The 27,886-nt window shown below is 38.8% G+C and overlaps 1 protein-coding gene across 1 annotated transcript; it reads left to right on the top strand.

The window, feature by feature from the left end:
* Positions 1 to 27,886, top strand: CWH43 (cell wall biogenesis 43 C-terminal homolog). The gene is made up of 16 exons (XM_040595380.1): positions 1 to 127; positions 970 to 1,161; positions 5,049 to 5,169; positions 5,296 to 5,450; positions 6,957 to 7,158; positions 8,159 to 8,247; positions 10,153 to 10,407; positions 13,442 to 13,567; positions 15,690 to 15,769; positions 17,130 to 17,235; positions 20,046 to 20,181; positions 21,338 to 21,487; positions 23,725 to 23,869; positions 24,510 to 24,571; positions 25,644 to 25,799; positions 27,321 to 27,886. The coding sequence occupies exons 1-16, from the start codon at positions 85 to 87 to the stop codon at positions 27,406 to 27,408; spliced, it is 2,106 nt and encodes a 701-aa protein (XP_040451314.1). The 5' UTR covers positions 1 to 84; the 3' UTR covers positions 27,409 to 27,886.

Below are 27,886 nucleotides of genomic sequence, written 5' to 3' on the forward strand. Positions count from 1 at the left end.
GGCGCCGCGCCCCGCCGGGCACTCGGGACGGGCTCCGGGCGAGAGGGGCGAAGCCCTCGCCGAGCCGGGCAGCGTCGCGGGGTGATGTCCCCTCTGTGGAAGGCCGTTCTCTCGGAGAGCCTCCTGGGTAGGTGGCGGCGGTGCCGCCCGAGGGGGCTGGGGGGCTGCGAGGGCCGGCGGTGCCCGCGGCGGGCTGGGCCGGGGTGGGTGAGGCAGCGGGCGGCCCGCTCCAGCCCGCCCGGGAGCGCTGCGGCGGGGCGGCCCGGCAGGGCGTCGCGGGGCTTACCGTACGCCGGGATGGAAAGTTCCTCCGCTGGAAGTAATGGTCACTGCTGGGTGCGCTCTGGGTTCTTTCCCTCTCCTGATGCCGGAGTGCCGCTTGCCCCTCGGTTCAGCGCGGTTCACTGCGGGCTCCCGGGGCAGGTGCCGGCGCGGGCGGCGCTGGGGGTGGCCCCGGACCCCGGTCACCCCGCGCTGCACTTGGTGCGTCTCCCGCAAAACGCGGAGAAAATCGTAGTGCGGTGCTGGCGTGCCTAGGCGAAGTGCCTTCAGGGGAGAGCGGCGCACCGGTGTACTGGAATGATTTCTTTAGCCACCGATCTGTCCTTGAGGAGCCCTGCGACACGGGTGGGCTTAGCCAGCGCCGTCCCCCGGGCAGTCACCCTTCCCTGGGCCGAGCTCCTCGTCCCTGAAGATCGAAGTAGCAACTGCTGACTGAGGGGAGGGACCAGCTGTTTTCTTCTCACCGTTCTATTTCCCAGGAAAATGTGTTTGTTTAACTTGAAATAGCAAATATTTCTTCACGGACAGTGGCTATTGGTACTTGAGCTACTTTCAAATACATTTGATAGTCTTTATCTGGAAGTTTGTATTTAAGTAATCTCCAGGAAACAGTGCTGTTGAAAGTCTGTGATGGATTTTTTGGGTTTGTTTGGTGGTTTTTTGTTTTGTTTTTGTTTTTTTTTTTAGGCTGCATTTCCTGGTCTCTATACCATGCATTGCCACCGATGATCTATTACTTCCCCCTTCAGACACTGGCACTCACGGGTCTAGAAGTTTTTGCTGTTGCCTTCTTTTCTCCAATATTCTTAATAATTGGCCCTTTCTGGAGATTGGCTAACAACAAGTACATCCTAGCCCTTCTGAGACTGGCTATGGTTGGTAAGTAGAACTCACTGTAGTGAGTTACAGATTTCATCTTGGTATCAAGGTGTAAGAATAAACCTTCCAAATTGCCTAAAAATTAAGATGATTCTGAAAAGAGACACAAATAAGAAGTTCTTGCTGTCCCAAACTCATGCTTTTATTTTTCTCTCAAGCTTTTAGATACAGCCAGAGGAAGGATCTTTTGCATCCTTTTTATTGGTTTTTAGACCGGTACCACATAATTAAAGACAAATCTCATTTCGCTTTTATTTCTAGAACCTTTTAAATTATTACAAGTCATGCCCAGTAAGAAAAATGCTTTCAGTATTGCACAGAGATCAGCAGAGCAGGTAGATTTTGTATAGTAGTTCTGTGGCAGTGGGTAGGGATGAGCCTTGTTGAACAGCTTGAGGCTATTGTAAAAGTGATCTGCTTTATAAAAGTAAGCGAAACGTTCTTTTTGGTAGACTTAGTGTGTAAGGCAGCTTTTTTTTTCAAGTTTTTTTTCTCATTGAATCTATTTATATGCCTGTAGCGTATTGATGGGATTATAGGCTCATCCTAAATATGTGATGGCTCTCATATTGTCAGTTGCACAGGAAGAAAGTTTGATCTTAAATATAAGATAAAGCTGCCTCACTACACATCCCCACATACTCTTCCCTAAACCAAGACTTGCTGGGATTCCCTCGTTGGTTTTCAGCTAACTTGTGCAAGTCTTAGCTCTTTTTGATTTTCTGAAATTTTGTTGGCAGAAGGTTTGGCAGCTACAGCCACATTCAGAAGCAAGTTTTTTCTAAATTTGCAACCCCTGGATGAACTCAGGGGAGCCAAGGGTCTCCCATGCTGCGTAGAGGGAAAATGCTGCTGCTCAGTGATGTGTTTCGGAAGTAGCAGTCCCTGGCTTCTCATTTATCAATATAAGATGATAATCAGATAATCTCTTTCCATATAATTTTCCTCTTTTACTGTTAGAAGACAGAATAGTATCATATTATTTACTTTCCCTGCATGATTTTTTTTAAAAAAGCAATTCTTGTTCTTATTCTCTGGAAGGATACTAGAACTGAGCACAGTTTGTTGACATCATCAGTTTAGCTGGAGAGTAGTTTTACCATGTTCTCTTCTTTCTCTCCTCTGTCCTGGTTTCAGCTGGGATGGAGTTAACAGCACTGTACTAGCTACTAAGAAAGTTAACTCCATCCCAGGACATCCTCTTTCCATCATACCCATCCTAATACTTTCTTGTTGGTTATTTGTAATAAACTTTTCAGTGAGCAGAATCTTCCACGTCAGCTTCTTATAGCAGTGCTCACTGTATTGCTTTCTACAAGATCTGCTAATTTAGATACTAGTAATGAGTGTAAGAATTTCATATTGCACCCTGCCTTCCTTCAGATTATCAGTAATACAAAATTTGCCATGTTTATTGAAGATTAGTCCTTCAGATCATCTGCTGTGTTTACTTTACACTTTACCAAAGGAGATGGAAATCACTTAAATGTGTGTAATTTTTGTTCTGCTAAGTAAAGAGCAGTGACAGGCCTATAATGGTGTGTAAAGTCTGTTGGTTTATGCCGGTTTGCTTCACCTGCATCACAAGCTCCTGAAGATGTTAACTACAAACAAAAAGCTAGCACCTCCAGTAGTAATCTGGGGAAAGAATATGCTAATAGAGGTGGCCACAGAAGGAGGAGACTGAAGCTGTACACATCCTCAGTCTGGGCTAACCTGAGCATTGCTGTACACAGGTATGATCTCCCCTTCATTCCTGCCTGAACAGGAACTGTCCCCTCAGTGACATATCCCCCTGCTGTTTCCATCTCCCAAATGCTCTTAATATTGTCCTCCCCTTGGCAAGTCACCACGGTATTCTCTGCCTGTACTTTGTATTCTTCTTACCTGTTGCCCTACAGTGAGCATTAACATTTGAGGAAGATGCAGGAGCATGTTCCTTGCCCTCTTTGTCTCCAGCAAGTTGTTTAGCAGCCAGCGGTAACTCACTCTTCGCTTGCTTCCCTGCTGCAGGTTCTTAGGTCATCCAAAAGCCCTTGCACAGGCAAGACTGGGCTTTAGGACTTTCCATACATATCTTTTTACTTGGTTCTCATAACTTCATTCTATCTTTTGAATTATTTCTGTCCTATCACGCTGTGCTGCTGTCTCTCCTGTTCCTCAGTTCTTCCTGCTTTCTTCTTCATAGCCAGACACTTCATCCTTCTTTCTTTTTTTGATCTCTTTCCCTTCTCAGAAAGGCCGTGGCCTTCCTCTGAGGCTCGTTGAACAAAATCAGACAGAACAATCTATCCCATGCATGCTCCACCCCATTCCACTGGAGATACTCAGTCTTCAATTTCACAATCAGAAAATCTGGAAATTTTTCGTGCTTAGCTAAAATCAGAAAATTTAGAGGTTTGAGGGTTTCTTTTTGGTTTTGATGGAAAAGGCTCTTCCCTTATTCATCATCATAATCTTTCTTTTTGCCTTTTCAGGAAGCTTTATTTTCTCTGAAACTTTTGTTTTAATTTCTGTATCCTTTCACACTACTTGATTTTGTGTTCTGTTTAAAAACAAAGAAACAAACCGACAATGAACTACCTCTGTGGTAGTGTCTATTTGAATCCACATCTTCAGACAACATATAGTAAATTTGTTCGTTTGGATAGATATATTTACGTTTAGTTGTACTTGCTCAACAACAAAAGGTGTGTCTACTGTAAGCAGGCAAACCCACACTAGCTTTAATCTGGCTAGCACAAGTGATGAAAGATTTGAAGAGGCTGAGTTGTGGATTTCAGCACAATTTAGGGACAGAAATTTGTGTGTATTGTATGTGCAAACCCTAAAATCCATAAAGTACTTCTTTGCTACACGTTGATTTCATTTTACCATCTTTGCCCTAAGCTTTGCATCTTTTACTCTGAGCAGAATGAGCAAATAAATAGTTGGAGGATTCCTAGCATGCATTGCCAGTATCAGCAGCTCCATTTCTGTCCTTCCTTGCTTAATGTCTCTTCAAGTTTGACTCATATTCAATTAGCAAATGGCTGGTAGTAAAATAATGTTGCTTCTGCTGCTGTTTGTCGCTGGTCCTGGGCCGGAATTTGCCACACTGGCTGAAGTTATAAGAATGTGTGTGAGCCATAGTCACTTGGGTTGGAAACCTGCTAGCAGAGTTTAAAACTGCTGATAAAGGTGAGGCCTCTGTGCTCTGGGAAATGATGGAGATGCATGTGCATGGTCTCTTTCAGTGACTGGGAGAGTGACAGTTTCCAGTAACAAGATGACCCAGGCTGCTAATGACCACTTTGAGACCAGATGCTGGGCCAGAGAAAGCCTTGCTCACACCCGCTAAGGCAATTACCTGCTAATCCTTGTGCAACATATGGCGACTGCTCCTTTCCAAAAAGGATATGGCTTTTGCCACAGTGCACTTACATAATTCAAAAGCCATAAAGGTAAGTGCACTGTGGCAAAAGCCATATCCTTTTTGGAAAGGAGCAATCGCCATACATAACATTTTATGGCTTTTTGAGTTACATAAGTGTGCTGTGCGCTGCTCAGGAATATCTGTATGTTTAGATATTTTATCCATATATCCCATTTATGGAATCAATGACCACAAGTACTTAAATTAAGGCATTCACTGCAGTCTTGGATAGTTACTTCATGTTATTTTTTTCCTGAAAATGGTAACTGCTATAATGTCATATAGACCCGGGTTCTATCCATACCTACTTTTTTTTTTGGTTTGTTTAAAAATGTGTAGAGTCATGTGTTTTCAGATGAATGCTGTAGCCATCCAAATTGCAGACAAGATTGAACTAATGCACAGGAAATCCTTCATACCTGATCTCTATTGCCTATTAAAGCAACCTCTGTATGTGTGTGTTTGTTTGTAGGAAGCTTAGCATCATACCAGGCGCCAAATGCTTTAATTAGGCTATTCATCTTGGCTGCAGGTGTTTCTTCCTCATTGCTGGTTCAAACAGTAACATGGTGGTCAGGAAACAGTTTACAAAGGTATTTTCTTATACTGATGGGTTTGTAACTGACCTTTCTTTATATTAAAAAGGTGGGGTTTTTTTTCTGAGATGATGTATTTATTTTTCTCAAATGCATCACTATTTCAAAAATGGATCCTTATAGGTTCATCAGGATATGGGGCTTCATGCTAGGCAAGATAATACTCCTTGTTCTTCGCATATGGTATACATCGCTAAACCCAGTCTGGAGCTCACAAGCTGCCAATACTGTCATACTGACAATTGGTTTTATAGCAGCAGTGGAGCGAATTTTTTCAGGTAAGCATAGTACAGCAAAGATGGCAGTTATGAAAACAACCTCATGTATACTTATGTATGTGCCACTGGGTTTTGATTCTTTGGTTTTTTTCCTCAGTACAGTTTGATTTTAGACATGATGCATGAGCATTGCAGGCTTTAGAAACCATGGGATACTTCCATCTGCCTGTAACATGGCAGAATTGATACCACAATTCATACAAGCTGTAGTAGGTTGGTGTTGGAACTGACAACTAATTGCATTATCAGTAATGTGACAGTAATGCAAACAAAGGCATAACCTAGACCAGTAAAACCAGAATGGGTTATCCTCATTCCAGCATGAAATATCTGTTGTATTTCTATTATTTTCTTAATTCAGTCTGCTCTTTGAGTTTCTCTGCCAGTGCATATCCTTTTACAAAGAATGGGAGACAGGACAAAGCTATTGAACAGCTGATTGGCAAAACCAGGGGTCCTCAAACTTTTTAACCAGGGGCCCAGGGTGTGGATGCAGTGGCAGGCAGCCATCTGCAGCTGCTTGGCTCCTGCCCCCAACCCCCGGCGGGGGGGGCGGGGGGATTCTGTAAATAGCGGGGGCCGGATTGAGGACCCTGGGGGGGCGTATCCAGCCCGCGGGCCGTAGTTTGAGGACCCCTGGGCAAAATAAACAGAAGTAATTGGAAGAGTGGAGAAGTTGTCCTAGGCGAAATTTGCCTGATTTCTTGGAGCGTCTGGACAGAGTACGCAGCAGTAGGGGCTGGCATAGGCTTAGCACAGTTGAAAACTGTGAAGGTAGTACTGCCAAGGGTTGTGTAGTTAAGGCACCATATGTTAAATGCTCAGAAGTTCTTTCCTTCTCAGTATAACCTGGATGGGATGAATTAATTGGAAGATAAGACCTTATCTGTGTGTAAGTGGGTATAAATTGGCATCATCTGTATTGTTTGTAGACTTGCATTACATTATGTAAATTAAGCTGAGCTTTCATCATAATTTAGAAAGGGAATCTACTGCAGGAGGTTAGGAAGGGAATCTGTCTTCTTTCTAGGTGACAGAGCAATACATCTATGCAATTTAAGGTGCTGCTTTCTCCTTAGGTGAGAGGGGATCTAAAGCACATGGAAAAAGAAGAGAAGGGAATTCATTTCTGGCTTCTTTGGAAGTGTCAGGTTCTGTTCTTATCAGCGTTTAGAGTTTCAGAGAACAGAATTCTCTGAACAAATTCTGATAACTTTTCTGTGGATTTTCAAAGCCAATTATTTAAATTCCAGTAATATGAGGAATAATCATATGGGCAGGCTGCCATTTTTGTACACTTAAGGTGAGTAGTTTTCCTGACAGACCTAGGAATGTTGTTAATAGATTTTTAGTCATCAGTGTCCACAATTGATAAGATAAGTTAGCTTTTGTGTCTGAGCCAGTAATTTGTTGGTAATTTTGTGGTCTTGGCTATTTCTTTTTCTCAGTAACCCTTTCTAACAGGATTTGACAGTTTGCGGAGTTATATTTCTATTCTTATTCTAGGTGGAGACAAGAGGAAACAAGAAGCAAACAAAACTGGTAATGCAATTAGAGAGACTGTTTCCCACCCTCATTGGCTTTTGTCAGGGATTGCTTTTGGCAGCCTCATGTTCCTCACCCTGTGGATATTTGGGGAGGTCTCATTAATTTCTAGATGGGCAGTAAGTGGACACCCACATACAGGTCCAGATCCTAATCCATATGGGTAAGTGGGTTTTTTATTATTATATCGAAACAAAACAGTAATCAAAAGCCAGTGCTGTAGTAGGTGACAAATTAAAACTCAACCAGATGATGGTATAAGAATTTACATATAATAAGGTGGGTACAACGTACTTCATGCAGAGGACTTGGGGAGTCATTCTTGCTTTCAGATACCTCTGAGCATTGTGTCTATACCAATGAATCTTAAAATTTTCTAATAAAGAATGATTTTTATTTCAGCAATAAAATACTTGATTTGCCACATTGCAAAACTATTTTTAAATTAAGACTGAGGTTCAAGGGCTTATGAATGAAGTACATCTATAATATGTAGTAAATTAATCCAGCAGTTAACTTCAAGAGAGCAAGTGGTAGGAGACAGTGTATGTCAGAGATGCATGCTTGCATATTAAAAAAATGAAACTGTGTGCAATATTAAAAGATATAGAAGATTTGGTTAGTAAGAATTTAGTGTTAATGGTGTGTGTCGCTCATTCGGGTTCCAAAAATCTAGAAAGAGACTGGATTACTTATTCTGAGTCAGCTACATGTAGTGGCAAGTGAGGTAGTAAATAATTTGGAATTAGTATACACAAGTGCTACCCAAGACTGATAGCAATGTTAGATGCTCTAGGATCCCCTATTTGACGTGAAGAAAATAATGCGAGGGAGGACCCCAAACAGAAGTTTCTCTGAGTTCTTTTTGCCTGTGTGCTCAATATTTCAGTGGAGTGCTTCTGTTGGAACATAGCTCACTTACACATTATGATAAACTGCCATTATTTTCAACTAGATGTTTTTTACGACCAGTAAAGGGGAGAAAATGTAGCAGGGTGTGAGATAAGGATATTTTGTGCTCAAACTGATCTCTGTTTAAAATAAAAGGATTATTAAATACTACTAAGCATCTTTGTCTGTAAGTCTAGAAATCTCTTTTTCAATGCCAGATGTTTATAAAATTACATTAATGTATGATTTCTCTTTCCTTATTGTTGTATTAGAGGTACAGTTCTGTTGGGCCTGGCTCATGGACTGATGCTTTCATTTTGGAGCTGGTCTTCTGTCACCAGTTTTGCCTGGTTTCTTGTAGGTAGGTGCAAATCCTGAGCAGATGTTTTGTTTCTATTACCTTATTCCTTTTACTCAAGCTCTCTGACCCTACACCATATCTCAGAAAAATCAGCTGCTAATCAAAGCATCTTTTTCTCTGTTACTGACTGTAGTATACACCTCTGACCAGTTGACTGAGGGTTACAGGCCAAATCTCCAGGCCATGGCAGAGCAGTGTTGCTCTCTTCAGAAGCCCCTGTTGAGGTTCTGTTCCCATGAGTAGCATCTCAGTTCTCACCATCTGCATTGTGCAATCTGTGGTTATGGGGCTGAGGTGACACAAGCCTCTTGATTCCGCAGAAGGCACAACAACTTCTAATTCAATGAACAGTTCACCTGGAGGCAAGTTTGCCTCCTGTCTCCTTAGTTGCAAAGATCTCCAGGCAGTAAAATAGTATGAACATTAAAGCAGTTCTGCTGGAGCAATGTATTTGTGAATCAGTCAGCGTACAGTAAGTCTTGGGCGGTGGGAAGAGGGATTCAAGTGCTGGGTCTAGACATCCATCTTCAGGAGGATAGTATAGCTATGCTGTGGAACAAGCTATGCATAGAACAAGTCAGAGGAGATTTCATTCTGCTCTTGAACTGTGGAGAGGTGTGTTTTCCATACCTTCTCAACATGGATGGATGGATGGATGGGTGCAGTTTGGTTTAATTTGTGGGCTCATCTGAGTGAAATTTAGTGGTATAAATGTTCTTTTAAAAAAACCATAAAACTGCTGCCTTTTTGACCTTAGCTAATAGTAGATGTTCAGATCAAGAAGACAAAGCAGTACTTCCTACAAATGTTTAATAATAAATTGGGACATATCAAAATGCAGAGACTAAAGGAGATGATGAGTTGTGTTTTGCTTTTTTCTTGTTCACCTTCTCTTTTGGAGCACTTAAGAGCCAATGCTTTCAAGTAATTTTCCACAACCTTGAAGACAAGAAATTTTGTGCAAACTGAGTTTCTCCTAGTTGGGAAACAAAATAAAATACCAAATACCAGGAAAGTCACAGTAAAGGCATAAGAGTTGGCAATGCTTAGACCATCAGTTGCCCAAATACCTTTTACCTTTCAGTGCAAGTGTTAGTTTTAAGAAATGTGTGTGGAGATTGTAATGTGAGTATGAGCATTTTATTTTTGAAGTACACACATTGCTAATTTAAAACAAGTTCAGAATGGTTCTTTAGCTGATTCAAGCATTGTATTCTAAAGTGCTCAGAAACTTTATGTATAAGAGTAAAATACTAAAAGTGTTTCTATACATTTGCTATCGTGATGTGAAAGTCAGTATTTTCTTAGCTACAATAAAGTTTTAAAATGAAGTTGACCTGTTATAGAAAGTTTCTGTGGCTGTTAACGTTCTGTTTGGGGTCAAATCCCATCACAGTCAATGACAGTGTGGTAAATCAAGGATCTTGCAGCTAGTGAAAGATAATCAGTTGTTTTCCTGCCCATCATACGGTTTTCTAAAGGGAGAGAAGATCAGGGAAAGATGTTTTCTCTTCACATTAACCTATTTGATTCTTTCTATATTATGTTAAAGGAGGTTCATAACAGACGTAAGATGTTAATCTCTTCAAAATTGCATCATCCCTCTGTTTTACTGGGAGAGCTCTGTAAAAAGAACTGTTCAGTTTCGGCTCTTGATGATGTTTCTGTGCTGTCTTTTTGCTGCACTGTTATCAGCTGAATAGGCAATCTGTAAGAGAACGAGATGCTGTGAAAAGTAAAAGGCTGTCTTTGGCTATTGGCAATAGTCCTTCTAGTGATGTGGTTTTCATGCCTGCAAAGCAGTTATATCTCCCCAGACTCTTTTTTTCTTAGACAGAATGTGAAATAGAAGGTGGCAGATAACACAACTGGCTTTGACTTACCCTATTTTCTATCCCTTTGCAGGTTTAGCATCTTCAGCTGGTCTCCTTTATTTACACACTTGGAGTGCTGCTGTTGCAGGCAACATTCTTGCTGTCTTTACTATGTGTGTGTGGCCTCAACTGGCTGGACGCTTCGTTAGCTGTCTGCATCCTGGGAAAGCCATGAGTACAGCCATGTTTGCCTATGTTCTTGAATTATTCTTCTGTGTATGGTGTACAGCTTATAAATTTGTACCTGGAGGAATTTATGTTAGAGAAAGCTCCCATCTTCTTTTAGGTACATTTATGACTGTGAACAAATACGAATATGCTTGCTTTAGCCTCAACCAGATGTTTAAGATGTACCTAGTGTATAAATAGCATTTCCAAATGCTTGGCTGCTGTTTGATTTACTATGGTAAGAGTTTCTATGAGAAAATTAGTGAGATGTGAAAAAAATACTTATTTCTTTACTGTTAGAAATAGTTTAAAAAATGTGGTCACAAAATGGAATTCAGTTGAGGAAAAATGACAAAGTGAAAAATTTCTGATAACTCAGTATACAACTGAGGAAAAGATCTGTTAACCAGTCACCCTAAAGATATGGCTGCAATCCAGGGTGTGAATGCACCTGTATGCTAGCTACCTGAGATAGCATTATGGTACCTCAGGTAACAATATAGTGTCCAGAAACTCAGGGGTTTATGAAGGCTGTGTTACTGGGACTGTAAGATAATTCAGTGCATTATATTGCCCTTCTCTGAGGAGCAAAATGCAGCATCCATCTGATCTAGCTAATCTGCATTTGAGACCTGAGCTTCACTTCCATGTGGCTCTATCTTACGCTTTGTGGATGGATACACCAACATGTCTGGAGGAATAGTCAATAAGACTGCAGCGTCAGGAACATGCAAGCAGGAGAGGAAGAAAAGAAATTGTCAGGTGTTTGCCAATGAGCAAGAATTGAGGTGAACAAATAGAAAGGTTTTAGCAAAATGATGCCTTGATGAAGGTGAGAAGGTGGAAATGAAACCAACCTTTTCTGGTTTTGTCTCCAGAATTATTTTCTTAATAGGTACTAATGTGTTTCAGTAGCATATTTCACTAATTCTATTTAAACAATGCCAAAATTTGTCTTGGGCTAAGTGTGTGGCACATTCTAAAATGTTTCACATTATCTTATATTTTGTTTGGAAAGAGTTAATGAATGCTGTGCTTAGCTTGTTGCTCCAATGGTTTTAGATTTTGTACGTGTCTTTGCAACCACTTTCTATCACTCTAGTTTCTTACACTCCATATGTGTTTCTTATATTACAGCAATCACATGCAGGCTTTCAATTTGTTACGTTTTGAGGAGAGTTCTTTTATGTTTATTGAAGTTTTCTTTGTTCTGAAAGCACTCTGGGGGGTCCGTAGAAACAGTTATCTCAGTTAATTTAATTTTATTTTTTGAAGTTACATGAAGGAACCATGCAGTAGAGGAGTGTCAATGACCCCTGAGTAATGCTGTGACAAAAGAGAAGCTGTTATATAAAATCCCTCTCTGTCACTTTGAAATACACACTTGTGATTAATTCATCTGACATGATGGCTAGAGGGTAACACAGAGATGGCTCTAACTTTCTGGTAAAATGAAAACTTGGAACTGAACCTGCCTCAGCTGATGACACTACATGAATTTATGTTCCATCTGAGAATCCAGTTTCTGTCTTTTTGATGCCATCCCGTTGCTTATCAGATTTGCAGATTATACCATGAGATTGTGTATTTGTTGCTCGCTTTTACCCTTACAGCTTGGCTTTCTGGCAAACTGCTTGTTTTCTTCTGGTTTCTTTCAGGTGCAAGTCCTATTTCTTGCTTTCTCCTCCTGTCCAATATCCTGCCTTTCTCTTGCTGCAGTTTGGGTAGGGAACTGCTCCAGGAAAAGTGACAATGAAAGTAAGATCATTATATTCAAAACTTCTGTGATGCTTCGCTATGATGTAACATAGTGCTGAGGGGTTGGATCCCTGGTCTTTCTTCAACTTTAACGGCTTTGAATTAGCCTTCCTTTGAGCAAATTTTGTGTGTGCCCCCTTCTTCATTGCACTAGACCCATCTTCCTGATTTGCAAACTTTCACTACAACTAATTTAACAAGTAAGGTCAATAAGAAAATACTAAGTAATGGCTATTTCATCTTCAGCTATACCTCTGAAATAAAACGTGGCTTCTATAGTTAATTAACTATGCCATAAAGATACTAAGGATATATACCTTCTCTTATCCAGTTGATTATGTTCCCGCGTTTTCTTTGCTGATAACTGGATCCTTCAGCTCTTAAGGCATGGGAAAAGAGCTTGTACTATTAGTCTGAACTACCTGTTGAAAAGAAAAGATATCATCACAGTGCATTGCAGCAGTTAAAACACTGAAGTCTCTTACTAGCTTTCAAAATGTATTTATAGTGTGTTTAGTTATTCTTCAGAAGCACAGCTGCTTCTTTTGGCTCTGGGGTACAGGAATGTAAGATGCTGCCATGTTAAACTGCCCTCCCAACCTGTTGCAGTCTGCTTACACTGTTTCGGAGCAAACCACTGAGCAATTGTTCTTGTAGTTCCTATATAAAAATGTTGTATCTTGGTGACAGAGCAGTTAATCTGCAAAGATTATAGACATCTACAATCAACAGTGTTCACCATAGTCCAGAGCAGACTTCATAATGTGAAGGAGTCTTTGGCTAGATACTTTTACTGTTAGGTCTGCTATTCAGTCATCAGCACAAAGCAGGCTTAATAAATCTGTTTCAGGTGTGTTAAGTCTTAGCAGTAACTTATTTTAAAAACACACACACACCCAAAAAAATAAAAAAATAAATAAAGAAAAAACAAACAATATAGTTTTGAACATCATTATTTTTTGTAAAACAGGTGTTCAGTGGTATTTTAAATAATGTTTTAGCTTTGAATTCTTATTGCCGTACTACTATTTTAAACTTTGTTTTGAAGTATTTATCATTAGTGGCATGTTTAATGTCAATAGCTCACTTTGTTGGAAGCAGTGCTTATGTCAACAAGTACAACAATGTAAATGAAAAAATGTTTAAGTGCTGCAGGCATAGTTGAGGTGAATACTGTGACAATCAGTAGGATCTTTTCTATCAATAAATCTCATATTGCCTGCATTACTACATTGGGTATGACATTTATCTGTGTTTGTGCTTTGAACTGTCTCTGTTGTTGGAGCCATAAAGTTGAATAACACAACAGCTGGGAGTTTATAAGTGATGCATTTATGAGCAATGTTTAATATGTTAAAGCTCTATGAAAAAAGTAATGACTTGTATTTTTACAGGATTTATAATGTTATGTATTGGGGTAGACTTCCTAACAGGACCCAAGAAAGACCTTAGCTCTATCTTTGAAGTGAAAAGCCACCAAAAGCCACTATTCAAAAGGAGTAAAAAGTATATTAAACTACGTAAGTATAATTGTACTTCCTTTCTTCCATGAGTCTAGGAATTCTGTCTCAGGAAAAAGAGTAACACGGTGCAGTGTTTTGCTCAGATGTTTTAGATATTTTTTTTTGGTGCTAGCTTTAGAACTGGATTTTTATAGATGTTATTGCCATAGTGTTAGTTTTAGTGAGGACATATACTACTGGAGGAGTTGATTCTCTGTGATTACAGTTTAGAGGGAGGCTATTCCCCGTGGACTATGTTAAACGGAGACCAAAAAAAATGAACTGGTGAAAAGAGAAAATGTGAAAATGGATTTGGCATCATTTGTGATTCCATTTTGGTGGTTGAGGAGGAGATCTCTCTGGAACTTAGGATTTATTGCATATGTATACAAAAGATATAAATGATTTTTCAGCCCATTCGCCGTTCAGTGTGACACCCTTTATAGGACTGTGTGAGCTGGCTGGTAGTGGGATGGGACTCGGCTGCCCCAGGAGCTGCTGTACAATGTGACACCCCTCCTGTGTGAGGAGGCAGTCCTGCAAAGCCTGTGGTGGCTGACATCACAACACACTTCTGACACCTTACTATGCGTACAGACCATGCCGGTCCTCAGGAAACCTTTGACACGTCCTGTCTGTGAACTATGCTTAGGGATCCCCGCTTTCCAGAAGATGTGTATGAGGTCTGCTTTTTTCCTTAGGTTTTGAAAAGAAACTAAAATACTTGAGGTTTTACTGCTTTTTGACTTGTAAACCTCTGGAATCTATCCAAATGATGTTTTCAAGTATTTCTCTACAATCATTTGAGCGTCACATTTTTTTTCATTGTTAGCTTACTTTTTCTAAGGAAAAAGTCTATCAGTATTATGAAGTTTGGTAAAGAAAAAAATTGCTAGGCATTAGGGCATGCTGACCCTACAGAGACCAGGATGCTCAAGGTTCACATTTCTGCATCTTTTTTTCCTCTGTGACTTTGGATCAAATCACTTATCATTTGTATACCTCATTTTGCCTCACTTGGATGGCAGAGAAAATAGTGCTTCACCACTTCTCAGGACTGTTTCTGAAATCTTTATGAAGGTCTTTCCCCTATGTTCTTAGGGGGCCAGAAGAATGTGGGCCCTGAGAGTTTGTGTGTTAGAGGCAATATGAGCACCAATGCAAGTGGTTTGAATATTACTATTCAAACAAATTTCACAGAAGTTGAGTAAATACTTCAGAATACTGTGTGTCACAAAGCACAGCCCTTGCTTAGCTGATTTTGTGACATTACAACAGTAACTCTTTTACTTCCTTGTTAGGCCCAGACTTGTATTGTTTCTCAGCTTCCCCTTTAAGAACCTTTGCATCTTGGAGAGTACAGAATTGCTTGACATTTGCTAATGTCAGCACTGTCTTTCTTCTGGCATCATCCATGGTAAAATGTATTTAAATTTTATACAAAATTGTTCCAGAAAACTTGCATAAAAATAAATGAAGTAACTGCAGAGGGGTTTGAGCATCAGATTACAAGGTGCCAAACCCTGAGAGCTCTTAAGTGTCTGCTGTGGTTATTTGGAAGGCTACAGGATCAATGGGAAAGCTCTGAATTTGCATTCTGTGAAGCCACAATGCCTTTCCAAGAATGTGTCAACAAAGGACTGTTCTGGAGGTCTGGCAGGGTTCACATCTTTCTGACATCTAAAGGCTTGCAAGTAAACTAAATTTTTTTCCACACACTGTATTTACACAAAATAAAAATTGTATACTACAAATACATATGTGGAACACAGAGAGGAAAACACTGGAGGGTTTACGTGATGCTCTTATTCATGTCCTATAATGAATTCTTCAACAGGTGTCATTTTTGCATAAATATTCCAAGGAGTTTTGGTATATTCTGTCTGCTCAGCCTGTTGTGTTTTGGAGAATGTAAGTGTATCTGCTCACACAGAGATATTATGTGTGCATATAAATACTCTTTGAGTATGCTGCTTTGGACTGGTGTTGTCACTGGCATGTGTGGAAATCTAAATGTATACGTTTCCCATTCTACAAATAGCCTATATGTTAGCCCGATAGTGTACCCAGTTCTGTTTAACTGCAATAATATTATTTTCTCTTGCTTTAAAAAAACTTTTCTGTGTTCTTATTTTTCAAGTATTGTGGCTGTTCGTTGGCATTGGTTTACTAGGATTGGGTCTACGTTATAAAATTTACCAGAAGAAGTTGGGCCAAGGGGTGAGTACTGTGTTTGTGAAAATGGTAACTTTCAAATACACAGTAAAATGTGCGTGTGATATCTTAGATGTGTTGGTTGGTACTGAAGAAGTCGTTGTACCAGTATCCAAGTATCCAGCAAAACTAATGCAGAAAGTAAGATGGAGAAAGTTTTAATTTGTGTATTCATGTTGAACATGGGAAATATCTGGGTCTTTGGAGATTTGTAGTGCTGCTGTGGATGAAAAAAGTATTCTGAAAAACTGAGAGATGCTTGCCTTGTCTATTCAATTTGAATGATACTTTTATAAATGAGTTTGAGTTGTGTTCAAAACCTAACTGTGCAATGCTGTTAACCTGATTCTATATTGGGGAAGTTTGAACAGATAACCTCCTGAGGTTCCTTCCAGCTGAAGGAATTCTATCCTTCTGTATTTATATGCATACCTGAATTGAACCTCTCTGAAAACTTGGTTGACTTACATTAGACTTAGACTAGTTATGGAAATTGGATAAAAATTGTAAAATTCCAGTTTTCTATCTGGCAAGAAATTAGGTATTGCAATGACAGTAACAATTAAGATGATTAATGCTCACAAAGTTTAGCATTTGTATTACTTACAGGTTGTCAGAGTGTGTTGCTTGCCTATTTAGTAATTTTAATTAAAAACTGGAGCTGTTTTGATCACATAAAAGTTAACATGTTTCCATTCTATGATTTATATGATATATATATTTATATGATATATATATTTGATTACTAATATAAAATTGCATTTTTGGTGCAGTTGTTTGCAATTATGAATGAGACTTTCTTTTAGCGTCAATTCAGAAATAGTCCTTTGAAACCTGCTTTTGACATGTATTCCTCTTGGTATTTGTTTTGTTAGAGAAATCACTGATGACAAATGCAGGAAAAGATGCAGAAAAGGTGATGAGAGAGAAGTAGAAATTTTGTGTGTGTGTGTGTGTCTGCGTGCCTGCCTGCACATGCATATTCACACATGCACCCAGACATAGACAGTTGGCTTTGTTTTTAGAACTCATCCAGGTTTGTAGTACCTTATAATGTGGAAAAAAGTGGGTAGTTCCTCTTAGAAAATGAGAAAAAATCATATTGTGTCATGTTCATTTATTTACTGTTACTTGTAATAATTAATTTTAACTGTGATGACTTTTCACCTCTTGTTAATAGCAGTTTTTTCTCAAAAATACCAGAAGTCTTTTGTAATCCTGACAGCTTTATTAGGAAAATGTATTGGTTAAAACATCTCTTCTTGTGTGTGTTTTATGGCACCATGCATCTGATGTTGTTGACTGCAAAGGTATAATACATAAAAGTCAAATTGTACTTGAGTTTTATTCCATTTATTTTTTTGAGGTTCCAAAAAGAGACTTCTCTGCTATGATCTGGCCTTTTAGATTTGCATATGACAATGAAGGATGGTCTAATTTGGAAGGATCAGCTAATTTGCTTAATCAGACAGGTAATGGTTTTTTTCCACTTCATTTATATTTGAGAGGGTTCATCTGAAGGGACAGAAGCAAGAACACCTGCTGGGTAACTGAGTCCATTCTTGCATTAACACAAGAACCTGTGTCTAGTGGCTTTCTCCTGAATTTGTGAGCTGTTCCAGTGCAATCACTTCTGTTAAAATTCCATTTGCAGAGGTGATATTTTTATTTTTTCAATGTACTTTAAAGAGGTTTCTGGTTGGAGGAAAGACTTTGTTAATTATTTGGATTTTTTTCTCACGTTGCTGCTGTGTTACTTGTCTATAGAGGAATTATTTACAGAAATGAAATAATGATCAATATCGTTTTAGAAGTTAATGGTTTTTAACTTCTCTGTGTTTTGGTTTTTTTTTAAGATGTGAAGCATTATATAATTCCTAATGGGTCTGAGATTAAAATGCCCTACACAGTATGTAAAGAGGAGAAACAGACAAGTCTGTTTCCGTCACTGAGCCAGAGCAATGTATAAAAGAAAAATGGTGATTGTAGCTTGATTGAGTTGTTATGATTTTACTGTAAAGAAGGGTGTCTAACCTGTTGCTCATGGACAGGATTTTGGTTGGGAAATTAGCTATAGGAAATGAAGAATTTGGACCTGACTAGTGCTGCTGCAGGGTGCACTGAAAGCAATTGACCAGTGGTGTTTGTAGGTGTTACTTGTTTTCTGCAATACCTATAAAATAGGGAAGACTGGGAGCTGCCACTTTGAGGTTTAAAGCAGACCAGATTAGGAAGCATCCACACTGCTGTTCCAGCATTTGTGTTCTCCTGTCCTCCTGTGGTGTGAATGCACCACAGGGCTTTCCTGAGCGGCTCAGGCTTGACAGACCTAAGCAGTGGGAAGGCGCTGACACAGGTGCTGCTGGGCAAACCTTGATTTTGCGGCAGAGATACCCAGGAGTCAGTGAAGAGGCAACAGGCTGATTCATGCATTGTTTACTCCATTGTCCCATGACCAAAGGTTCGGAGGGCTGAGCTACACAGGCTGTCTAGCAATAAGAGAAAACAACTGGGACATTTGATGAATTGAAACTTGGGGCATTCGTGTAGATACATGATTCCATAGCTCATGTCTAGGTATTTATTTAATCTTTGCATATTTACTTATGAACTGTAATTAATGCATTTATTTCTGGTACCTGTAGTTTAAATTCATGAATATTAGAGTGATTACCTGGTCATGTCTATTGAGCATTTCTTTGTGGTAATGAAGTATCACTTCTAAAAGAAGCAATTGGTAAGTCAAAAAGGCAGCAAATTCCAAAATATAAACGAACTAATCTTAATTCCTGATTGCTGGAAACAGTATTCTGGAGTTTTATATTACATGTATATTGTTGTATAAAATAGCACATTAACATTTTATTTTTTTATTTATTTTCTTTTTCTTTTTCAAATTAACTTTCAGGAAATGCATTAATGCATTCAGAGTTAAGCTGGAGAGTCTTAAACAATTTGTTTGCTAAAGAAGAGTAGCTGATTTTGAGAGTCACAGAGAAAAGTGTGGCTAACTTCTTCAGCATAGGGGTTCTTCTTAAAGGTGTGGTCGAGTGCATTCCATGGGCTCATCTCTCTGTTGGAATAGTGAAGATGCAATATGTCTGTTGTGACAGGAACTCCTGTCTGCCCTGAAGGGAACCAACATCAACCCCTCTCAATGGTTTCTGTCATTGTTTATGTGGCCAGCGTGTATGCTAATGATGTAGAAGCAAAAATCTGGGAATCCACTTAAAAGTACTCTGAGCTACTGTTTTCCCTGGTAGCATTGCTTTCATAGTGCCAAATAAGACATTTCAAAAGAAAAAAAAAAATTGTGGCAAGAGTGGTGCTGGATAGAGTGGTCTTAATTCCTTATAGAAGGGCTGCGGATGAAGTGGTGACTTGATCTGCCTTCTGGAGTAGGAGAGCATTCCAAGGGGGGCATAATCACAGCAAGAAGGGAGCACTTGCTGTGGCTGCAGCCATACTGACCTGCTATGCAAGCTGAGCCTGGATGGTTCAGCCAGCCTGTGGCCAGCTTGCAGACTCCCACCTTCCTTCAGGCATGGGCAGGTCTTTCTTAGCTGCCAGTTCCTTGGGGGACCGCATAGCTCTTCCCATATCCTGCAGCTAAAATATAGGGGAACCTGTCGTGTTGTTCTGACAAAACCACACCTGAGCGTGTAAACAGGGAGGGACCACAGTGCTCTGAGAAAGTGAGGTGGCTGTGGATTGTCAGCAGTTCGCTAGAGCTGGGAGCCCTTCTGTTACCATGCCTGGGGGCTGACACTAGGTTGCTATCAGCTGATTAATTGTTTTGGCAGCAGCAGCCTGCTCCCTCTTGCACAGGACCCTTTGGAGCAGAATAGGATTTGGTGGATGAAGGTGAGTACAGATGTGCTGTGTAGCGCTTGTTCATCAACTTGAAAGCAGTAGACTCACTACTGTTAACCTGTGTATGCATGTTACGTCTAATGCTTTTGAAATAGTTTGTATGAGGTACATGCAGGCCAACTGTACTGTGCAGTCTCATGCATGGCTGGCTATGCACTGTAGGAAGGAGCTATGGCAACAAAACACTATGGATCTCTTCATCAGAGGCTGTGTAGCCTACAGTGACCAAAAGTTTGGGCATGACTCTGTTGGCAGTGTTAAGATTTGCCCTGATTGACTCCTGAAGCACTTGGGTCCATCCCTGTGTAATTAAAAGGGAAATGATGACAGTATGTAGTCATTTATAAATCAGATTTATAGGTCACAATTATCAATTTGGAAATATTTTCTTTTTTATTCCCCATTTTAGATGCAGATCTTATCACTATTATAGAGAGTGATGCCTCTAAACCATTTATTGGGAACAACGATCCAGCAATGTGGCTAGGAGAAAGGCTAGGATTTTACACAGATTTTGGCCCGAGCACAAGAGATCACACTTGGGGGTGAGTAATCTTTACATGCACAGTGACGGTAAATAAATGTAAATACACTACCCAATACTAACTCCACTAGAACGTGGGCAAAGAATAATTGGAATCATAATCACTGTAATCACGTGTTGAAGCTTGTCTTTAAGACCACACTTTGATTCCTTAGCATTACAGTGCAATGACATTTTCTTGTTGTTAAAAATGATCAGGTTTTGGTGCCTGCCCCTGTGAGCTACTTTGGCTTTGACGATGCAGAGAATGGCCTCCTGCCCCTTAATGTACAGATTTGGAAGTCTGGCATTCTAAGTACTATCTGATTCCCTTTTCTATTATTTTATTCTGGGCTATGAGAACTTTAGATTTCAGGCTTAAAAATGTGACAGCAGTTGGAAAATGTTACTGCACTTGAGTTATTAGAAATTTTGAATTAATTACAGACAGCTTGGGCTGTCTAGTGGGAAATGGGCATAGAAAGGTGCATGTCTGATTTTACTTTAATGCTTGACCAACTACCAGTTACATGTCTTTGAATATCTTTGCCCTCTGGGAGGTAGTGGCTTATGATGTGGCTTTTTTTTTCAGGGGGATAGGCAGATGTCTGTGACAGATGGAACTTCCTAGTGATGTTGCAATGGCTTTTTAATTTTTGCCATATGTGAGGGGAATTTAGTAACTTTCCTCCTCCAGAGCCTGTGTCTTTAAGTGATACAGAATAGGGCAGAAAAGTCATTCTCTGAAATTTTCTTCGATGTGTTTTGGAAAACCCAATGAAAAATTGTTCTAGGGTTGATTCCGAACATAAGCTGAAAGAATGAGAAGTCTCCTACTTTAAAGATGGATTTCTACTTGCTTCTACTTCTAATAAAATAAATTTTAATTACTGGTAGTATACAATTCTGTTTTGTCTGAGGTTGCAGATTTTGAAAGGGTCAGTGTAAAAAATCATGTATACAGAATGGTATTTCTTAGTTTAGGAATGAATTTGATAATACATTTTTAGACATGTACTTAAGTAATATTTTAGAGGAAAACCTAAATTCAGAAAAACCTGCTAGAGATGGTTTGTCAGTTTAGTGGCCATTAGTCTTCTGCTCACATTTATCTGCATAGTTCACTCTTGTGAAGCTTATGAACTGCAAAATGTAACTGTTTCTCTCCTCTCATGTAGGATTATGGTGCTATCGAGGTATCCAATTGTAAAATCTACCCATCACCTCCTTCCGTCTCCAGAGGGGGAGATTGCACCTGCCATCTCCTTGACTGTCAACTTCACTGGGAAACTGATTGATTTTGTTGTTGCCCACTTTGGAAATGAAGAGTGTGTATTTTATTTATTGTTACATATGTCATGCGAAGTCGCGTAATGTAATTTTGATTTGTGAACTTCTGGGATTTCCTTTGTACATTTTAAAATCTGCTGCTGTAATACTGGTTCTAACAAGGCACATTGGAGGAAATATTATGACAAAGCTACTGGTGTAAAATTTTGAAGCGTTTTTAAAAGGGGACAGATGTGTCACACAAAACTCAGCTGACCCTAATATCTGAGTTACTAGAGATATAAAGGTATAGTTTTGCTAAACCACAACAAGTAATACGTCTACAGATACATCTCAGTGCAGGATAGCATCCTTCTGACTTTCTGCATGTGGAATAGATCTATTATATTCCACAATAAGTGCAGATACTTACAGATAAATAGCATCATTGATGTTCATTAAAATTAAAAGTAACAATTCTGAAACCTCCAAGAAGGGACAGTGTTGAAACAGCAATACATATATCTATTTAGTGTCCTTCTGACTCTATGACTGGAAATAGGAAAGCTGATCTCTGGATTCTGAAAGAAAGAATTATACCAATAACTCAAATATATGATGGAAAAGATTAAGGTATATATTTTAATTCTTTACTTTGAAACAACATCTTGAGTATTTTATGTGTAATGAATATTAATAAGGCATAGTTTTGTGATTGTCCATGTAGCTGTATTTTCTGGGTTTTTTTGCTGCAGTGTTAAGTATTTTTGTGGTTATGTAGTAAGATTCAGATTTTTTAAAAATACTTGTTATAATTCATGAAGAGGCAAATTTATGGATTGGGTGCAGTGTATAATACACAAAGGAGCTGCTCAGAAAGCCATAGGAATTATCATTATCCCATACTGAGCTTCCCCATTTCCTTCCCCTGTGCAGAAGCTGTGCTCCAAGCATGCTAAGTGTTATAGGTTTCTGTTTTACTAAACACATACAGTTGTCAGAAACTACTCCAAAATTTGAACTCTAGAAAGGAATTTCATTCTGTGCCTTACACAGATGGTTAGATTTGCCTCTTTGAGAAGCTGTTTGTCAAAGTAGAAGAAAATAACACTGTTTTCCCCCCTCAGAGAGGAGTGAGATAAAGACTAAGGAGAAAATAGGAGGAGACACATGAGAAACAAGTGCAAATTGCATTGTGTTTTGAGGTGAATGAATTTGTAATTGAATGTCACACACAACTGCTTGTTTTTCATCTTTTTCAATCTGCTGCTTAGGATGACGTAAACTACAGAATACAGGATAACTAGGAATTTTTTTGAAGACTTTTAAATGTGGGAATATAACAATGCCTGTGTCATTTAAAAGAACCCATTTTCTGATGTGGTGTAGTTCTGGATAGAGCAGCTAGCTGAGCAGGCTATTTCACATATACCTAGGTCAGGCTTCTGTTTAAATGGTGAGGTTTTTTGCTCTCATGTCTGTGTGCTCTTTCTCCCTAATGCATTTGCTTCAGTCAGAAGTACTGCTATTCAGAAAGCATAGCAGCATTTAAGTTCATGTCTCCTTTTGGGATTAAAGATTCCAAAACCAACTTCCTGTCTCTATAATTTACCAGAATGTAGAAGAGAACATGCTTTACCCAACTGTTCAAAGTTGTTAACGTGAAGAATCATAGAAAGACAACTATCTTTATGACAAATCCAAGGACAGGGAATGGGACCCAGTGCAGTATTTTACCAGGCTCCACTTAGGCTACACTTATAGTCATGCTGGAACTGTTGTGTAGATCTTGTTAAAGAGATGCAGAATACCTGCCAAATGTCATTAAGCGTTAATGGGATGACATAGGTCTTAAGTTATATTTCCTAAATTATGTGACCCAGACTTTAAGACTATATTCATCATAAAGGTTTTGTTAGCATGGGAGTTCTTTGTTATGCACCATGCTGTGCAAGCACAGTTGAATTTCAAGTGCAGGCAGAGACGAAGCCTCAGATAACCAAAACACTTACGTTCACATTTCTTAGTGATGAGATCGGTATTAAAAACAAAACAGTAATAGAAAAAAATCGTTCCTATAATGGTTAGAAAGAGAACCTTAATTACATCTACCATGACCATGTGGCTTTTATCAAACAGTGATCATTTTGAGTCAGTGAGCTTTTCTGTAAGCTTTCATACTCTTTAATACTGAGCAATAAAAGAGGTACCAGATTAATTTGAGGTTTACTGTTTTATAGCTCAAAGATTCTGAGCTGAAATGTATATATGTTACAGTCTTTTGTATTTCTTTCAGAGAGGACTTGGACAGAAAACTCCAGGCTATAGCTGTTTCAAACCTATTGAAGACTAGCGCTAAGCAAGTTGTGTTTCTAGGATATATCACTTCAGCTCCTGGATCCAGAGATTATACTGAATTAATAGAAAATGGAAACGTCCAGGTAAGGTAAAAGCACTGCTTCTTTTAGCAGACTGAGATAACATATATTTGAAACATTCGGCTTTCAAAGTAGTAACTTGGAAATAGATGTATAAGAAAATACATGCGCATTTTCAAATAAAATCTTCAGCTACCTCATGAGGTGTTATAGAGAAGGTGGAGTTACAGAGTGAAAGAACGAGAAGCAATGGACAAGAGTTGCCACGAGGGAAATGCCAGTGAGACAGCAAAAGAAAAAAATAATGATACTGAAGTTAGGGTTGTCAAGCATTAGAACAGGCGCCCAGAGAAACTGTGAAATCTCCATCCTTGGAGATATTCAAAAGTTGGCTGCATAAGATCCTAGGGAAGTTACTTTGATTGGGAGCAGGTGACCTTCAGACATCCCTTCAACCTCTAATTCTGTGATTCTTCTGTATTAAAACTGAGTTCTGCAGTTTGGTTTTCTGTTACGTGTTAAAAAGTTGTCTGATTTGTCTGTGTCTAACGGTGTTTTTTTTTCTTTCTACCTTATTACAATGTTTTAGGCAAAACATTTTTCTGCAGCAGGTTTACACATTGGTTCCTTTACTGATTTAAAGCCTACCTGTAAGGAAGGCTTGCCTTACTTTTTGAAAATTTTTTCCCCCTTTCACTCATAGGATATTGACAGTACAGATCGTGACAGATGGTGTAGCTATATTATGTATCGTGGTGTAATAAGGTATGTTAAAGTGGATCATTTATTCATTGGTTTTAAATATCTTTATATGATAATCTATTTTACACCCTTCTGTAGGTAATAGTGGAAGAGTCTTATATCCCTAAACAATTATGTATGGAAAGTTAGATACATCATGAAGTAATGTGAAACATTGATCTTAGGATGAATTGGTGTATTTCTGAATATAATTTACAAAGACAGTATCACAGGTTTCATCCTTCTGCGTCAAAAGCCTTCAGGTCTAATCTGCTTTGGTAACATAAAACTACTTTCTTCCAAAGCCCTGGCTTTGCATCTTCATTCTAAAACGTCAAGGCTAAGCTCTAATTCGCGTGTGACACAGAAGATACAAATTTTGAACTATGATTGTAGGGTTTGTTGAAGTAAAATGCTGATCTAATCCAGCCAAGCTTTACACTGGATTTAGTGGAAACTTTAACTGTGTAAGCCCATATTGAAGGACTTTCCTCTGCTGGGACCTATGCACACCATATCTTTTAATACCAAGTTGCTTGTAAATCATTCTCATGGTGATGTATGTACCAGAAAGGAATTCAGCTTATTTGGAATAAACTATGCAAATTCTGCAGTATTCACAGGAGTAAAACCAGTAAACTAGATGGCTTAAGTAACAGTCTCAAGTAACAGTATTGAGAGAAAAAAGAAAAAAAAGGCAACAGAAAACACAAGAAAATCCTCATTTGCAATCTAATTTTTCTAATTACTCATTCTATTGATGCTTGAGCTCCTTTCTTGAATTTCAAAATCTTTTCAGTGAAAAAAGGTGGTGAGCTTATACCAGTATGCACATTCTAAAGCTGTTGTTTTAAAAGTAGGTTTCTAGATGTAGAACTTACTTTTGTGTCAAACGCTTGCGCTTTCTTAGTTTTTCCACTTGTGACGTTGTTATGATGCTTATGTTTGTAGAGCACTCAAGTTTTTTGAAGGTGAGATTCACAGTAATGGAAAGTTAAGTTGATAGTTAAATAACTCTTGAAAGTGACATGAATTAAGGATGTGGTGAAATTCCCTTGAGTTATTTCTTCAAACTAACTCTTCTTGTATTGGACAGGTTGGGCTATGCCCGCATATCTCATGCTGGTTTAAGTGATTCAGAAGTCCAGATGGCCAAATTTAGGATCCCAGATCACTTGGATAGCTATGTGGACAATGACAGAATTGTCACTGATCCCAGCCAGGTTCCCGAAGACATTCGTTTCAATCCCAGGTCAGTGTATCTCATAAGAAATTGAGGGGATGATGTACATGATCTCTTGTGAAAGAGAAGTCTAGGAACAAAATTCCTCTTAAAGTGGGAGGCACTAGTCATTACCAAACTGAGCAGAAGATTAGGAGGCAAGAAATTCTAATTTGTAATTCCATTTTTTCTACTGACTTGGTATATATGCCTTGGGAAAATCAGTCTGCTGTGTCGTAGCATAAATTGAAGGTAATGCTTATTTCACCTAGGTGATTAATTTCTGAGATCATTTGATAGTGATGTTTGCCAAGTGGTGTGGTGACTCATTTTATGGATGATGAGAGATCTCCCATGTTTCTTAGCACTTCTGAGGACTGGGGTCTTAATACACTGGTACTTAGAACACAAAGTACGATATACACATTAAATATTCTTTGCATAAGCGTTTTAAAAGATACAATATTACTAGAGCAAAATTTCGGGAGAACACCTGAGGCAGTATGTTACATATGTCAAGAAGAAGAAAGGGCTACGTTTTTACATAAAAGATTATTTATTTCTATAGTGCTGTCATTTTCCCTCTGGTATTGCATAAGGAAAAGAAATATGGAGAAAAGTATTTATTCTGGACTGAGTATCAGTGAAAAAGTCATGAAGTTTGAGATAAATGTTGCCACAGAGAGACAATTTCCAGCAATGACATTTTTACTACTTCTAACATTCATAATACAGAATATATTAATTTCTTACATACACCTAATGGTTGAGCTTACTCACTTTTCATTTACCACTCAGTCACTGGCTTCCTGTCTAAGCAGGAATTTGGCCAGTCTTTCTCACATGCTGAAACTTGCCTGAAGTTAGCATTCACATTCAGATTTTTCTCAGTTGATTTCAGCGCAGAATATTCTTCTTGTCCTAATTTCTTTTATGTCTGCCTCTAAGCAGAAAATGTATACCCTTGAGGAATAAGTTTAACTTTTTCCAGTTAACTATAGTTCTTTTGAAATACAATGGCACTGCTCTTAAATGTTATTTGGCACTGATATTTTGAATAAGTTACTTCTGAAAAATCTACCGGAATAGTCAGTAGTCCAAAACTTTGATTTAAATATGGCATGAAAAATTACAATTTTCATCATAATTTTCAAAAATAAAATGTGCAATATTAACAATAGGGTTGACTACTTGGATACTGTGGAGGGTTACATTGTATCTCCAGTGAAGTCGCTAGGAAAAACTTAGGGCATAGGATTTAACTACATAAAGGCACACTCACCTTTGTCAGCTAGAGTTCCATTTATAGAGTACCTATGGCATTAATTCCATCAATGTAATGAAATGTCTCCGTTATAGTCAAAGGCCTCTAGTTAGTAATAATACATAGGTTATGATTTATATTTAAATAGGGTTGTGGCCTGTTTCTGAAATAAACTATCTAGAACATTCAGAAGAAGTGTTAATGAAATCATACACTTATTACAGTATAATTGCAGGAGTTAAATCATGTTGTAATGGTTTTGCTTTGTTGAATATTTTTTTTTTTAGGTTTGGCTCTTATAAAGATGGACATAATTATGAGCATATTCATCACTTCCATATGAGCACTCCTAAATATTTTAAACAGACAAATTAGAATGAGAAAATAACATATCGCTGGAACCAACAAGAAAGGTTTGTTGCTTGAAATTGAACTGGCAGCCAAAAAGACTACATTGTTCAAGGGCGAGGAACTCCCATGGTGCATAACACTGCAACTGTCTAATAGTCGGTGACTTTAATGACTTGTTGTCACTGTGAGAGGGGGAAGACACATGTGTTTTGATAAACTGGTATCTACCTGGGCCAGATACCTGCTTTGTATGCAGCAAAGCAAGGGTGGGAACTTGCTTTGACAATAACTTCAACTCTTTTGAAGGTATTCTATATTGTGCTGTTTCAGAGCTGAATGTACCTATCCACTTTTTCTTTCGAGTCAGGTATGACCCCTTTCCTTTTCTGGGAGCTCAATGGGACAATCATGAGCAAGGAATTTCAGCTGACTTCCACACTTTTTTGATGATGGAGGCAAAGCAAAATAATGTGCTAGCGTATAGGTAAACAGTTGATATGTG

Source organism: Falco naumanni, chromosome 1, assembly GCF_017639655.2.
Source record: "Falco naumanni isolate bFalNau1 chromosome 1, bFalNau1.pat, whole genome shotgun sequence".
NCBI classification, from domain to species: Eukaryota; Metazoa; Chordata; class Aves; order Falconiformes; family Falconidae; genus Falco; species Falco naumanni.